The sequence below is a fragment of the Phoca vitulina genome, unplaced genomic scaffold (assembly GCF_004348235.1).
Source record: "Phoca vitulina isolate PV1807 unplaced genomic scaffold, GSC_HSeal_1.0 scaffold2, whole genome shotgun sequence".
Classification (NCBI taxonomy): Eukaryota; Metazoa; Chordata; class Mammalia; order Carnivora; family Phocidae; genus Phoca; species Phoca vitulina.
The window spans coordinates 70,573,779-70,588,885 of NW_022589705.1; the positions used below are offsets into that span (position 1 = coordinate 70,573,779).

At 55.1% G+C, this 15,107-nt stretch overlaps 1 protein-coding gene across 2 annotated transcripts; it reads right to left on the minus strand.

Annotated features, from left to right (window-relative positions):
* Positions 1–231: 231 nt before the first annotated feature.
* Positions 232–12,624, minus strand: MFSD2A (major facilitator superfamily domain containing 2A). Of its 2 annotated transcripts, none has more exons than XM_032432026.1 (14): positions 12,408–12,624; positions 10,845–10,973; positions 9,194–9,318; positions 5,095–5,218; positions 4,883–4,961; positions 4,386–4,543; positions 3,866–3,956; positions 3,622–3,743; positions 3,330–3,413; positions 2,791–2,874; positions 2,580–2,692; positions 1,991–2,134; positions 1,723–1,899; positions 232–929 (listed from the first exon to the last, which is right to left on the minus strand). In XM_032432026.1, the coding sequence occupies exons 1-14, from the start codon at positions 12,498–12,500 to the stop codon at positions 866–868; spliced, it is 1,587 nt and encodes a 528-aa protein (XP_032287917.1). In that variant the 5' UTR covers positions 12,501–12,624; the 3' UTR covers positions 232–865. The 2 variants fall into 2 exon arrangements, with proteins under 2 accessions (XP_032287917.1, XP_032287907.1); XM_032432016.1 differs by having other exon boundaries at positions 10,845–10,976.
* Between the last annotated feature and the right edge of the window lie 2,483 nt (positions 12,625–15,107).

A 15,107-nucleotide genomic window follows, 5' to 3' on the forward strand; every position in this document is an offset into this window, starting at 1 on the left:
TAGGCAACTCTTGGCCACGTGACCTGAGCCAGGTCCCTCTCTATACTGGAGCTCAGTTTACTCATCTTTAAAGTGGAATAGTCCCGGGGCGCTCGGGTGACTCAGTCGGTTAAGCACCCAGCTCTTGATCTCAGCTCAGGTCTTGATCTCAGGGTCGTGAGTTCAAGCCCCACGCTGGGCATGGAGCCTACTTTAAAAAAATAATAAAGAAAAAAAAAAAAGAAAGTGGAATAGTCCTGATATAGCAAGACGGTTTCAAGGATTAAATTCGAGAACCAGCAAAGTGAAGGTAAAGCCTCCACACCATGCCTGGTACAGATAGGTGTTTAGTAGATGTTAGCCGATGCTGTTATTGCACCTCCAGACACCCTCTTGCTCCCCAGGGCCCCTGCAGCTTCATGTCCCTGTCTTGGCACCGAAGGGCTCAGTGAGGGGCTGAGGGTAAAGACCGAAATAAGCACCTCTGGTTTCCAGCTTTTATGAGAATTAATAACATTAATAGCTCACAGACACATACATACATACACATTGCTATATACATGGTCATTAAGTTATTAATTAGTCTCTGTATAAAACGTTTCTACATTAGTGTTCCAGGCTAGGCCCCATCAGTCCATGGCATATTCACAGTAGCAGCCCCGGGGCTTGGCCCCGTGGGCAGGCAGATGTGAGGCAGGAGGCTGCATGAACAGCCCTCCCCACGGCAGGCACAGGAAGTGTCCTGGGCCACTTACTCTCGAGTCTTTGGCTCCCTTCAGAACACCTGGAGACCAGCTACTCAGCGAACAGGCAAGCAGGCCCTGATCTCTCCTGTGGTCTGGGACCCAGGCCCTGTGGATGGTGGCTTCGGGCAACACGGACGGCCCTAGAGGATGCTGGCCAGCTCCGTAGAGTCTGTGTCAGAACAGCCAGAGCTGCTGGCCTCCTCCCTGCAAGAGCCAGAGGACACGGGCTGGAGGAGGCGTCCTCACCCCTCCCCTTCCCCAGCTGCCTTGGTCCTCCGAGGACCCTGGCCCTACAGTCTTAGCCAGCCAGCTGTCAGGCGAGTCTAAACGACAGGAAGTAGACAGTTTGCTCACTCCTACTCTCAACGCAGAAACTGCCAGTCGGTCTGTTTGTAGTTCTTGCTGCCCACAGGGCACCAGAAGCCCTGGGACTACGCTTTGACCTGGGCTGGCTGATGAACTGGCCTGATTCACTTCACCGTGCCCTCTGGTCTCCAGAAAGGCAGCCTCAGGCCACACCTGAGGTCCTGCATGCCGAGAGAGCTCTGAAGAATGCAGGCTGTGGAGTGAAAATGCCAGCGCTCAAACCCCAGTTCTACTCCTTCTCGGAGGGGCCGGTTACTCTTCCTGGTTAAGGCTCGGAGTGGGGATCAGGATCTCCCGACACCTAGGGGTGTCAAAGGACTGCAGGAGATCATGAATGCGCAGTCCCTGAAGTGTATAAACTCCGTGAGGGCAGGGATTCTGTCTGTTTCATTCACTAGAGCAATGCCTGGCACCTAGTGGGTTTCCAATAAGTATCTGCTGAAAGAATAAATGCAAAACCACCCAGCACACTGCCTGGCGTGCAGCTAAGGATCGGAGCTGAGTCAGCTGCCATTAGGGAGGAGGCTTCTAGGGAAGATGTGCAGGAGGTAAGCCAGGCCTTGGCCACAAGAGGCAGGGGCTGAGGGTTTAGATAGGATGATGCCCCCCTCCTCTGCCTCCCCGCTCTCACCTCAGAGCCTGCAGGGCCTTCTTGTTCTGCCGCCGCTTCTCCTCATCGATGGGGTACAGCTTGAAGAGCAGCAGGCCTAGCAGGATAAGGGCTATGGGAGCTATGGTCACCAGCATCTTCAGGGTGAACTTGACACGTGCCGGCTGTGAGCAGCCACGGGTCTGGTACCCGGCAAAGCTGTGGGACCCAGGGAGCAGGAGGGTGGTGAGGGCGGGGCACCTGGGGCTTGGCCCTGCCCAGCGCTGCTCCAGGACCCCGCCGCACTCACTCAAGACTGAGGGTGGAGATGCCCAGGGAGACTCCAGAGGCGAACTTGGTGAAGAAGACATAGAAGGAGAAGAAGATGGGCTCAGTTCCATGAGACTGGGGCTGCTTCAGGTGGAAGTCGTCGATGACATCAGGCAGCATGGACCTGCAGCATGGTGGCGATCATGAGGACTCACCCACCCAGCACTCCAGGGTCCCCACTAGCCCATATGGCACCTCTGTGGTGTCAGTAAGAAGAGGTGGCCCTCTGGGACTTTTGTATCCCCAGGGCACACAGCTCTGTGAAGACATGGCAACTTCATAGTGGTAAGAAGGCCGGCCCCCTCCTCTGAGATGGAGCCCCATTCTAGGTATGCAGCTTGGCGAATAGAACACAGACCAGATTTAAGCCCCCCATCTCGCACCTTGGTTAGGTCTTCTCGCACAGTTCACAACCTCTACAACTGTACAGGAGAGACCTGCCCCCCCCCCCAACCTGGACCCACAGAATGGTCTGCAGGAGAAGCCCCTGCAGAATTCCCTGCAAGGAGCTTCAGAGGTAGGGGGTAGGGGGCTGGCGGACATAGCCAGGTGGGCCGGTACGCACTTACCAGGGCAGTAAGAAGGCTGCTGCCACACTGATGCCGGCTGCCACAGCTACCACGTAGGTGACAATCAGGTTACTCTCCATGAAGGCCACCAAGATGAGAAATGGCACTGCTGACTAGTGGAAGGGGCGGGCACAGGAAGATGAGTCAGCCTGGGGACTTCGACCAGCAAACCCCAACTAAGCCCAGGCCCCACCCCTTCAGCCCCACTCACTGAGATCCCAATGTATACCGCCGTCTTCTTGCCAAATCGGGTTAGGAACCACTGCCAGATGGGAATGGTGAACGTGGCCGAGAGCTGGGGATGCACAGTCGGGAGTGAGGGAAGTGGGTTAGTCATAAACCCCTGCTGCCCTTCCCAGGACCTCAAAGATATTCCTAGCCTTGCCTGCGGGCAGCCAGATGATACCCTCTGGGCACTGAGGAAGCTGACAGGCCCCTTTGACGGCTCTCCAGGGGAGCTGAATGCTAGTCCCAGTCTTATCTCCTACCTTCTCTGAGCCACAGCTGAGCACAAAGTCTCCAAGTTCCTGGCCTCCACGCCTTGGCCTTTGCTATGTTCTTTACTGGAATATCTTGCCCCAAATCTTTCACAGTCTTGCCTAAGCAATTGTGCGTCAGATCCAACCAGTGATTCTGAGACTCCTCCCACATCCCTCCTAACCTTAGCCAGTCTGGGAAACATCCTCTGACTATCTAAAGAACCATCTCAAAGCCCAGGCTGCCTACCCACCCTCGGGGCCCCACACACACCATGATGGCCAGGAGCAGATTCTGGAATTCGTTTCGGAAGCCCAAGGTGTAGGTGCAAAACAAGGCGAAGTTCCCCTCCACCAGCTGGGGGATGGGCAGGGTAGGGGGAAGGAAATGCAAGGAAAGAAGTGATGTCAGAGCCCAGGCTTCCCCATGCTCCCAGGACCTCTGCTCACCCTGCCCCCATTCCACCCGTCCCTCAGGCTTCGTCATATCCCTGTCCTTGTTTTACCCCACCCCTCTTGCACCCGCCCTACTCTCAAGGCTGAGCACGTCAGGCCCCCCCACTCACCATAAAAGCCAGGGAGGTGAAGAGGAAGCCAGCAATAAGCTTGACGTATGGGCCATGGCTCATGACCAGCCGGAGGCCCCGAAAAAAGGACATCGGCTCAGCCTGCTGAGTCTCATAGGGTTCTGGGGGCCAGAGAAGACAGTGAGGAAGGAGCAGAGGCTGCTGCCAAAGCCTGAGTGAGGCCAGGCAGAGGGACAAAGCCATGCGGTGCTGGGGCCTACAGCGCTCCCCGGGGACCCCTCACCTCTCTGCTCCCGCACGCCCAGGGTCAGGATGACAGCACAGACGACGTAGATGGAGGCAATGACCCCTGCCGCCAGCAGGTATGCATTTTGCTACAAAGGAGATAAAAGTGACAGTCAGTCTGATCTCATCCCAGCTCTCAGCAGCTCCACTCCATGGACCAGTCCCTTCTCTGGGGCCTCACTGTCTCCACCTGTGAAATGGGAGAATCATCCTGGGCCGGCTGCCACTTCCCACGGCTGGGCAAAGTCCAGAGGAACGGAATGTTAAGAAGCCAGGCTGTGGAGGGTGAGAGCCCATAGTTCACATCTCCCCAAATCTAGTTAAGTCACTAGTTCTGTGACCCTGGCCAAATTATTCAGCCTCTCTATGAGTCAGTTTCCTTATCTGAAAAGTGGGCATATTAACAGTTTGTAGATCAAATGCCCAACACTTAATAAACATGGACGATGTTGAGGATGACTGCAAACCACCCCATTGTGCCTCATATCCCTAAATCTCTGCGTAGCCAAGGGCCTCACCGTTTCTTTGAGTGAGGTGGTGCTCTGTGTCCGATTGGCACCTTCCATAGCCAGTGAAGAGTCCTTGGGGTCCTGGAGGCAAGGCGTATCCACTTGGCCCACGATTTGCCCCTGGATCGCTGTGCCCAGCACTGTGCCCAGTACCTCCACAGTCATCCCTGAACAGTAAAAAGGTCCTTTGGAGGGGCCTCATGGCTTGTCGGCCTCCAGGGAGGAAGGCCAGGTGGGTAGAGGCCCCAGGTGATGGCAGTTGTTCCAGGAGGGTGGATATCCAGTGGTGGGGCAGATGCACCTTGGCCTGCACTTACGGCCTTGCTCGGTGTGACCTCTGGCTAGCCCCTGCACCTCTCTGTTCTCACCAGAGCAATAAAGGGATCAAGTTATTTTTGAGATGGTTTTACATCCATTCCCAGCAAGGGAAGAAATGTGGCAGGAGGGTCAGGGAACAATCCCCATGGTCCCTGGGGGATGGATCAGCGGGCTGGAGAGACACTTACGATATGCAGTGGCAGAATCCCGCTCACTCTGCTCTGTGCTGATGAACATCGTGAGAGCTGAGTAGGGAACGTGGAAACACTGGCATGGAAGAGAGGCCCTCGGCCAGTCAGACGATGGACAAGCAGATGTGGCTTCTGGCACCAACCCTACAGGCCCCGGGGACTGCCCTCATTCCTCCCCCCAGACACCAAGGGGAGGCACCCACACTCACCGTGACCAGTGTTTCAAACAGGCAATAGAAAAGCAGGTACCACAGGGCCTGGCCCTGTGGGAAGTCAGGCACGAACCAGATGAGGAAGTAAGCAATGATGGCCAGGGGTGTGGAGAAGATGATCCTGGGGAAGGGGGGAGGGTCTGAGTAGGGGCTGGATGCCAAAACCCCAAGTTCTGGGGTCAGCCTGGACTGCTCTGTAGTCCCACAGGGTGCCTGCCGGGAAGGAAATTCTTCTCCCTGAATCCACCCACCCCAGGGTCTCTGGGAAAGGCTGATGGCCAAGCCAGAAGCGCAGACTGCAACAGGGCCCCTGGACTGAAATCCTGAGCATGGAGCATGAGGTCAGATGCGGAGGATTGCCTAGTCTCCCCAGTGGAGAGGGCTCCAGAGGCAGGGGCTTCCTATGGGCTGGGGGAACCACGAATGGCAGTGAAACCTCGGGTGGTAGGGCAGGGAGGCGGGAAGAAGGAGCAACCCCAACATTGGTGTTCTTACATGTGCACACACATCCCTCGTGAGCACACATATACACACACTGTGGGCGCACACACACGGGTTGGGAAGGCCAACTCCAGGCGAAGGACCAGGCCTAGTGAAATCACTCTAAGGGAGGGTAAATGTCTGCCTTCCCACTGGTGCATCCCACACCACTGCAAAAGTGGTTAGACCTCAGGACGGACTGACTTCATGTCATCAGTATAAAAAGGCAGCAGAGAGCAGGGGCTAAGAGGAAGGCCTTTGGAACCATTCTTCGGGAATCCAATTCTGGCTGTACCAATAACTATAAATAACTTGGACTTGAGCAAGTTATTTAACTTCTCGGAGGCTCATTTTCTCATCCATAAAAAGAAAATAGTAATAGCACCTAACTACATTCAACCTTCACTCAAGAAATATTCAAGTGCTGAATATGGGCTAAGCAAAGCACTATTCTTATGACTTAGGATGGATCAGTGAATGAAACAGACAAAAGTTATTGCCTGGTGGAACTTGTATTCTAGTTGGCAAATGAAAAATAAACATAATGTAAAAGTTATATACGTATTATTCAGGCTTAAAAGGGAATGAAAGTCTGACACATGCTACAACACAAATGAACCTTGAAGACATTATGCTAAGTGAAGTAAGTCCGTCACAAAAGGACAAGTATTGCATGATCCCGCCTACAAGAGACCTACAGTAGTCAAATTCAGAGACAAAAAGTAGAATGGTGGTTACCAGGCGCTGTGGGGAGGGAGGTACGGGGAGTTATTTTTTCTGGGTACAGAGTTTCAGTTTGGGAAGATGAAAAAGTTCTGGAGATGGATGGTAGTGGTGGTAGTACAACGAGAATATACTGAACGACACTAAACTGTACAGTTAAAAATGGCTCAAATGGCGGGGTGCCTGGGTGACTCAAGTCAATTAGCAGCGGACTCTTGATTTCGGCTCAGGTCATGATCTCGGGGTCCTGGGATTGAGCCCCTTGCCAGGCTCCGTGCTCAGCAGGGAGTCTGCTTCAGGATTCTCCCTCTCCTTCTGCCCCTCCCCCTGCTCGCTCTCTCTCTCAAATAAATAAATACATCTTTCAAAAAAAATGGTTAAAATGGCAAAATTTATGTTATGTATATTTTACCACGATTTTTAAAAATTCTATACCATTAGAAGGTGATTAAGTGCTACGGAGAACAGAAAGCAGGCTAAAGGGGATTGGGAGTATGGGGCTACAACTGATAACAGAGTAGACAGGGGAGCCCTCGTTGAGAAGCTGACATCTGGGCTAAGACTTGACCGAGAGGAGGCAGTTGGCCTTGCAGTTGTCTGAGGCAAAAGTGTGCTGGGCAAGAACAGTCAGCACAGAGGTGCTCAGGCAGGTCTGGGGAGTAGCAAGGAGGCCATCGGGGCTGGAGTGGAGTGAGCAGAGGGGATGGCATTAGGAGACGGGGTTGGAGGACACGGAGTACCAGGTCATGTAAGGCCTTGCAGGCCACGGGAAGGACTTTGGTTCCATTTCATAGAGTGGAAGTAGTTTTGAGGCTTTAATAAAGTTGATATTAAAATGTAGAACGGTGCCCGGGACACAGTAAGTGCTTGCTGTGACTATCACACCGGGAAAGCTCGGCAGGAGAGCACAGGTCCTCAGCCAGGGAATCAGACCCCAGGCCCAGCCCTGCTGCATCCCCGCCCGCCCACGTGACCCTGTGCATACCCTGCCTCTCACCAGGTGGCCTCGGGAACTGCAGGGAAAGTGTCTGTCAAAGTCTTCCTGGTCTGAAGGGTGGATTTTAAGTGCTGGCTGAGGGCAAGGGCTGCTCTGAGGCCTGGAAGGATAGTGGGCCACGGGGCTGATAAACCTGAAAGGCCCAGCCTCTTCCCACACTAAAAGAAGGTGCCGGGTCCCAGGCCTGAGGGACCTAGGTCCTTACTGTGGTAGGGACAGGAAGGAGGTCCCATCCCCTGCACGGCAGCCCCTCAGTCCACTGAGTGATCCAGTGGGCACTCAGACACAGGGGTGGAGGTTACCATTCAAGAGGTATCACCAGGAATTATCACCCAGACAGGTGAGGACATGTACACAGACACCGTGTTAAGACAAAAAGCAGCCTGAAGGGCCCTCAGCAACTTCACCGAACTGGCTGCCACACCTGCCCAGCGTGAGGCCCTCAGATCCTACTTCCCACAGGGAGGGCCTCCTCGGCTCTCCCTCTCTGCCCCCCTCCCTCCTGCCCGAATCCACGTGTCTCCTCAGAGAACAAGGGCTCCTTCCGTCAGCCTTCGTCAAACACTCCTCTCCTCTCCGCTGAGAAACCGAATGTGACTGGAAGTAACCCAGCTGCTGCGGCCACCACAAAGGCCTGTCCTGAGTAGCTGCCTCCCATTGGCTATGCCTCATGAGGAGATGTGGCAGCAAAGCCCCACCTCCTACCGGCTGCCAGGGACTCAGGTGGGTGGGGGGGTGGGGCAGCCTGCCTCCTACCTGGGCAGCCTGTCCAGGTAAGGCAGGCTCTCCTGCCTTCCTGCCACCGCCCCCCTCTCCTCCTTCCTACCTCCCCCCCCCCCCCCCCCCCCCGCCCAGAAGCCTCGATCAAAGGCCCCAATTTGGGCCTTAGCCAGAGGCTGGCGGGATTGTGGTGGGAGGGGGGCCTCGTGGGAAAGGAAGTTGTGGGGGTGGGGTGGGGGCTGTGGGAAGAGCTTTGAAGGCCGGAGACCAGGTATGGGCACCCCTGGGGCAGGAAGGCGCCCACTTGAGCCTGGATGGGCTGGAGATGAAAGGGGTATGTCCACCCCCCTCCCCCCACCAAGCAGGATGTCCTGGAGGGAACCAGAGCTCCAGCCTGTCAGCCTGTCCTGTGTGTCTGCCTTTGCTGTCTGATCTATGGTGTACTACCTCCCCCAACCTTGCCCTGTAGCCCGAGGCTGAGTAGTGCAGGCTCTCTATCAAGGGAAAAGGTAGTTTATATTATCCAAGGGGCCAGAGGTTATGGGTCTGCTATCCCATTCTGGGCATTACCCTCCAGGCTTGCCCCAACAGGAGCTACTCTGAAGGGGTGCCAAATTATATATTACTTAGTATGTGCCTAGCACTGTTCTAAGTACTTCACATATAAAAAATATGTGATCTTCACGATAAACCAAAGTGATAGGCATAATTATTATCTCCACTTGGCAGATGAAGAAACTTGAGGCTCAGAGATGTTAAGTGACTTGCCCAGGGCTGCACAACTGGGGGTGGTGAAACTGAGGCAGGCTGGTTTCAGAGTTTAACCTCTCAGCCACTATGCAGCCGCTATCTCTGCCACTATGGGAAATGACTGTGTGGGAGACGTTAGAATTCCAGCTTCACTGAAGGGAATGGGCCTCGGGGAGGAATGGGGCCTGGCGTAGGGGAAGCTGCTCAGTCTAGCAGTTTGGCCAGCCTGGGAATGAATTGGCAGGGCATCCCAGTGCCCATGCCTGGGGCAGCTGAGGCCTCAGACAGGGTTTCGACACTTGGGTTTTTTTGTCATTTCTTCTCTTCACCCCACAGTCTGTGACAAGCCAGATGGAAGGATCAAGAGTTAGTAGACATGCCAAATGCCCTGCCTTCTGCCACCTCAAAGGAGTCTCTTCTACTCACCAGGGCATGAGGCGGCCCAGGCGGGTCCAGGAAGATTTGCTAATGCAGAAGCCCACCAGGGGGTCTGTGAAGGCGTCCCAAGCTCGGCCCACAAATAGGATGATGGAGGCAGAGAAAGGGTCCACCTGGAATGGGGAACAGGTAGAAGATGACCCCTTCATCCTTCTACTCACCTCAACCCTGAATAGTAGGCAAAAGCAGGGGCCCCCTCCCCATCTCGTCCAGGCCCCTGGGACTGTGCGCTGCTCTCACCCAGGCCTTAAGCATCTTCACTTGCCTGTTAATGGTGATAGTAACAGTTCTCTGATAGCAGTCAGTAGCAGCGTGTGCCTTAGACATTTTCCCAGATCTGCTCCCTTATGTCCTCCCTTCCACTGCCCTTGAAAACACTCCCACCCATTAGAATGAATCCAGAATCCTTTCCTTGCTTCGCTCTCATAGCCCTGAGCTCCAACCACCTGATATCAGAATGAGCATTTGCTGGGTGACCACAGTGGGCCTCAATTTCCCCATCTGTATAATGGGAGTTATGATCCCTCTCTTATAGAACTGGAGTTAAAATCCCTGTCTTGCAGGTCAAGCTCTATCTTGGATGTGGAAAAAGGAATCTTTAGATGCTTTTAGAAAGTGGCCTGTCGCTATCCAGTCAAGCTATTCCCCTCTCCACAAACCTTTTAGGCCAAAAGAGATGGCTTCTTTGGAAGAGAAGACTCTTCCTTATATCCGTCAAGGCTCTACTATTGCTTTTGCTCCAGGGAGCGGGGAAGCTAGCAGCCTCTCCCACGCTGTAGCTACCCCAATCCGACTTGCCCTACCCTCCCACTCCTGACAACAGTTCTACGCTTGGATTGCAGGTTCCTCATATTTGCACCTCACTTAGGGGACCCAGCCCATGGGACTTGTTCCAAAACTAGCTGCTTGAATGAAGTTATTTGTGCTTTCTGGGGCTTAGTGTTCCCCACCTAGAAATGGATACAACTAAGATGGTTTGCTTGCGGAGTCAGATGCTACATAGAAAAGACAGCCAGTGCAGTGTGTGAGCCCCAAAGCCATGGCTGTTGAGCTTCCCATTCTCCCATCCAGGCAAGGTGAATTCTCAGGATGTCAGGCTCCTGGCCGAAGCTTTTCAAAACAGAGCAGAGCCCTGGTTCACCCTAAGTACCTCTCCTAGTCAAAGACCCCATACATTGGGCACCTTACCTGAGCCCGGCACTTGGGGGCCCCTCTGCCCACTGACATGCCTCTGCTTCTTAGGTGAAGGTGAGCTTTGCCTTGTCTATAAGCCTGGCAATATCTAGCCGCCCCTGAGCGGGGCCAGCTGACTGTTGTCCAGTGGGGACATGGTGTGCCAGTCTCTTCTTAGAACAAGTGTCACTAGCAGGCTCCATTCTCCCTCATGCCATCACCTACCCCTCCAGGTTCTGTTGCTCTTGCCAGGCAAGGAGAAGTTGCCTGACCTTGCCAGCTGAGACTCCTGGAGCGGATAGATTCCCCTGCTGGATACTTTCCAAAGCCGCCTTATTTCTCCATCCACTGCCAACTCTGAGAGGCAGCAAAGTAAGGATTCCATTCCCATTTCACAGATGAGACAGTCCCTAGTCTGCCCCACCTCAGGATGCTGGAGGAGCCCTGGCAGGCTCATCCCACTTACCTGAGCCACATCCAACAGGTAGATCTGCAGGAAGAACCCCAGGGCACAGCCTGTCACCTGGTAGGGGGCCCCCCCAACTGCATAGCAAAGCTTGTTGCAAATGGACAACTGTTGTTTCTTCTTGGGTTCCTTCTGGGAAGAAGAGGAAAGGATGAAAAAAGACCCAAGATCCTGGCCTCCATCCTAAAAAGTTCCAGAGGCAGGACCATCCCTCCAGCCAACTTTGCCAGGAGGAACAAGTCTGCCTTGCCCTGTTCCCACCCAGGGAGAGCTCACTTCCCACAAGAAAAGAAAGGTAAAGGTATTCTCTATCTTAGGAACCTGGAAAAGGGGAATCCATGTGGAGGACGTTGCCCCTAAGCCACCCCATCTCCAGATTCTGAGTTAATTTGGCAGCCCACCATCCCTAAAAGACTCCCCCCAGGGTCTCAGCCATGCTCTTTTCAAGTTGGAGTGGGAGCATGCTCCAGCAGTGGACCTGTCCCCACCCAGCACCACCCGCCGCAACCTGAAAATCCTCTTGCTGCCAAGAGCCGCCTAAGCCCAGCCCCTGCTCCCGCCCTAGTTCAGAGGCCAGGACCCACCTGCCTACTGGGTGAAGACTCTAGAAGCTGTAGGGGCCCAGCCCAGCTGGCTGCGGGCACAGCTGTTCCTTCATCTGTCCCTGAGCCACCCTGGCCCCTGTAGGCAGCCAGAGCTTCAGGCCAGCCCAGGAGCTGTCCTACCCTCCCTCTTGCTATCCCCCATCTCCAGCTCCTAGGGAATCTTGGAGAGGGGAGGAAAGGCCTCTGGGTGCCGGGGCCCCATCTAGGTGGAGCACTAGGAAGATTGAGGTTGCCCTGGGGGGAAAGTGGAGATTACTCAGATGTGGTAGCCCCAGAACTGCTCACCCTGGCTCCTTGCAGGGACCGGTTAATAAAACGAAAAGGAAAAGGCAGATATGTGTTGCCTGGGATCCACTCCCCCTGGAGCCTCCCGATTTCATTAGGTTCTTCATTAGGTCCAAGAGAACTGGGGATGGGGTTGAAGGTCAAGACGCGCAAAGCACCGCGGGCGCCAACACCCACACTCACACAAACGCCTCGGAAGTAGCTCTCGTTCTTATGAATGAACCTGAGCGGCCCTCACCGCAGAGCTGAGGCGCGAGCGTGGGCCTGTGGGTGGGGAGTAGGGGGCTGAGAAATGGGGAATTAACAGGGTTTTCCCAGATCTCTGTGGTCTGCCTTGCTTTCCGGGTGTCAAACCGAAGCCACTCGTCACAGAGTAACTGAAACCCGCTCAGCAGAGCCGGGCACAACGTAAAGCTTCTGTCAGGCGGCTCGGTAGAGATGCGGGGTGGGGGTGAGCAAAAGGGGGCGCCGGTGCCTACGAAACTTCTCCATCAGCCCCCGTCCCCAGGGCACCCCCGGGCCTCCCCTGCAGCGGAGCCCGCCTGTCCCCGGCTAGCCCAACGCGTCCCGGAACCAAGCCTCTCCCTCGACGTCCCCAACTCAGCTCGCCCTCACCTCCCCCCTCCCCCCTCCCTCCTCCCCCCGCCCGGGGGTGGGGGGACCGGGCCCTCACCTTCACCTGGGCCGGCCGTTCAGCGGCCGGGAGGATGCCGGTGGGCAGCAGCCCCGCCGCGGAGCCGCTCTCCGCGCCCTCTCCTTTGGCCATGACCCGCGGGCCACGCCGCCGGGGACCGGGACGCCGGGATGCTCCTCTGCTCCGCGGGCCTCCGCTCGGGCCCGGGCTCCCGTCGTGCCCACTGCCGCCACGGCCGCCGCGCGCTACTAAGGCCGGCGGGCCGTGAGACTCGCACTCGCCTGCACGCCCCCTCGTGCCTCTTAAAGGCTCGGCCAATCAGGGAGCCTGCTGGCCCGCGCCAGCCAATCTCCGCGGCCGCGCGCCCGCGCTCCCGCCGCGCTGAGCCGCCCCGCAGCGCTGCCACAGAGCCACGTTCTCAAAAGCCGGCGTCCGGCTGCGCGGGCTCTTCCCCGGGGGAGAAGACCGCGACACCCACCTGACACGCACGAGGAAACTGAGGCCTAAGGCTGGAAGGGAGCTGCCCGAGGTCCCCCAGAGTGAGTTCTCCCTGAGTCTTGCCTACAGCCCCCGACTTCCGACCCCCACGCCTAGGAACAGCTAGGGGCTGGGAAGCCCACCTACCCCTTTAAAATCAGGAGTCAGGTCGAGTCTCCCTCTCCTCCAAACCTGATTGGAGGATGGAGCGCTGACACTTTCAGTATTGATGTCCCTCTTTCATCCCCCAAGACGGACCCTTCCCTCTTTCCAACACTGGCTTCTCTGGGGCTCTGGGCGAAGGGGAGGGGGGAGGGAGATGAGGCTACGCAGCCGCTGCCCCTGCTGGCAGGGGGCTCCCGAGTCATGGGGAGGAGACAGGACCACGACCACTAGTACGCGATGATAATAACAGTGGCCTTTTATGGAGAGCTTCCTCCATGCTTGACATGCTCTCATTCAGTCCTCTCGGCAACGACGTGAGCGTGGGACTATCGTCCCCATTTTATAGCTGAGGAAATGCAAACTCAGAGAAGTGAACCAGCTGTTATGTGGCAGAGTCAGACCTGGCAGGTTTTGCCCCTTTCCAGAGCCTTCCCTCTTAACAGCCCTGCTCTGTCCCTCTCAACAAAAATTACCAGAAGGCTAACTGGGTATATATGTCTCCCCAACAAAAAAGCCCTGGGAGATACAGGGCTGACGTGGCACTCTGGGTTGAAATAATCAAGGAAAGGTTTGAGAAAGAGAGGACTGAGTAATCTGGTCCTTGAAAGAAGATGGACATTAGTCTGGAACAGACGCCAGACACAGATCCAGAAAACATGCTTTTCTACCACCTTGGGGTGCCTTATGCCTGCATCACCCCAGGCTTCCCAGACACTCAAGAGGTCAGGTGGGGGCCCATTTGCTCTACTTAGTGAAGGGGCTGCTGGAATTCTCAAAGGCCACTCACCCCTGTTCCTGTGATTGCTCAGCTTCCGGCTCCTTTTCTTCTTTCTTGGGATCTCTGATTGCAGGGAGGAGAGATGAGGTCTGGCTACCCCAGGATGGCCACAGCAAGCTTCCTCATATGCCCTAGCAGCTCCCATCTTGGCACACAGCTCTTGGTCACTGCTGAGCAGAGAGAGCCAAAGCAAAGCAGCTGAATACCGTGCAGAGGGCACAGACTGGCCCCCATGGCTCCACCACAAGCTGTGTGACACTCTTCTGTCTCTTCCCTTCTCTGGGTTTGAGTCAGCTGCGGTGGACTCCGTGATCCCACCAGCCCTAAAATCTTCACTCCTGTAGCATCATGCCGTATCACAAGTGATTTCGATCCCCCCATCCCCGACCGTGAACTCCAGGAAGACAGGAACCACATCTCTTTCACTGCTGTCCCCATGAACTAGCTGGGACCTGACTCAGTAGGAACCTAATAAATATGTGTTCAGTGATGCATGCTCTTTCTTCCTCCGGTACAAGCACAAGAGGACCCCATTCGGAAAAGCCCCAGGCTCCTCCATTTACTAGCTGTGTGGCTGGTCCCGAGCAGCTCAGTTACCCTCCCCGTATGTAAAGTGGAGATATTAATGGTGACTACCTGGTAGGATTGTTTTGGGTATGAAACAAGAAAATGCATAGGAAGTGCTTAGCACAAGTACCTGGAGCTGAAACTGTGCTGGTCCCCCTCCTGGCCCGATTCCAGCCTGTCAGTGTAGCAATGCAAGATTCCAGATATGGCCTGACCATGCCAGCACAATAGGCCTATTATTTCCCCCAGTCTGGACGCGACACACTGTTAATGCAGCCTAAGACTGCTGGGCTCCAGAGCCTTTCTCTCCCATGATTAGTTCCCATCAGGTTGTGATCAACTAAATCATTCAGATCCCTTTCACCAGAGCTGGGGTCAAGTCAGGTCTCTCCCCATCCTCTGCTTTGTGTGAATGTCTTGAAGCTCACAGGACAATGTCATCTTGCTTTATTCCAGCCTGGAGAAATTGTTCTGAATGCTGGTTCTGTTGCTCACTGTTCTCTTTCCCTGTCTAAGTTTAGATCCAGGCTGCTCCTTGCAACTTCGACTCCACCATCCATACTGTTGATAGGAACAGAGCCCCATAATATAGCTCCAGAGACACTCATTCGCTGGCCATAGAAGCAGAGCACTGCTAATACAAAAGCTCCCAATTATTGAGCTCCCACTGTATGCCGGGCAAGCACGATGCTAAGTGCTTTGTATATGCCATCTCATTTACTCCTCACAACACCACTGGGGAGGGTAGTTTT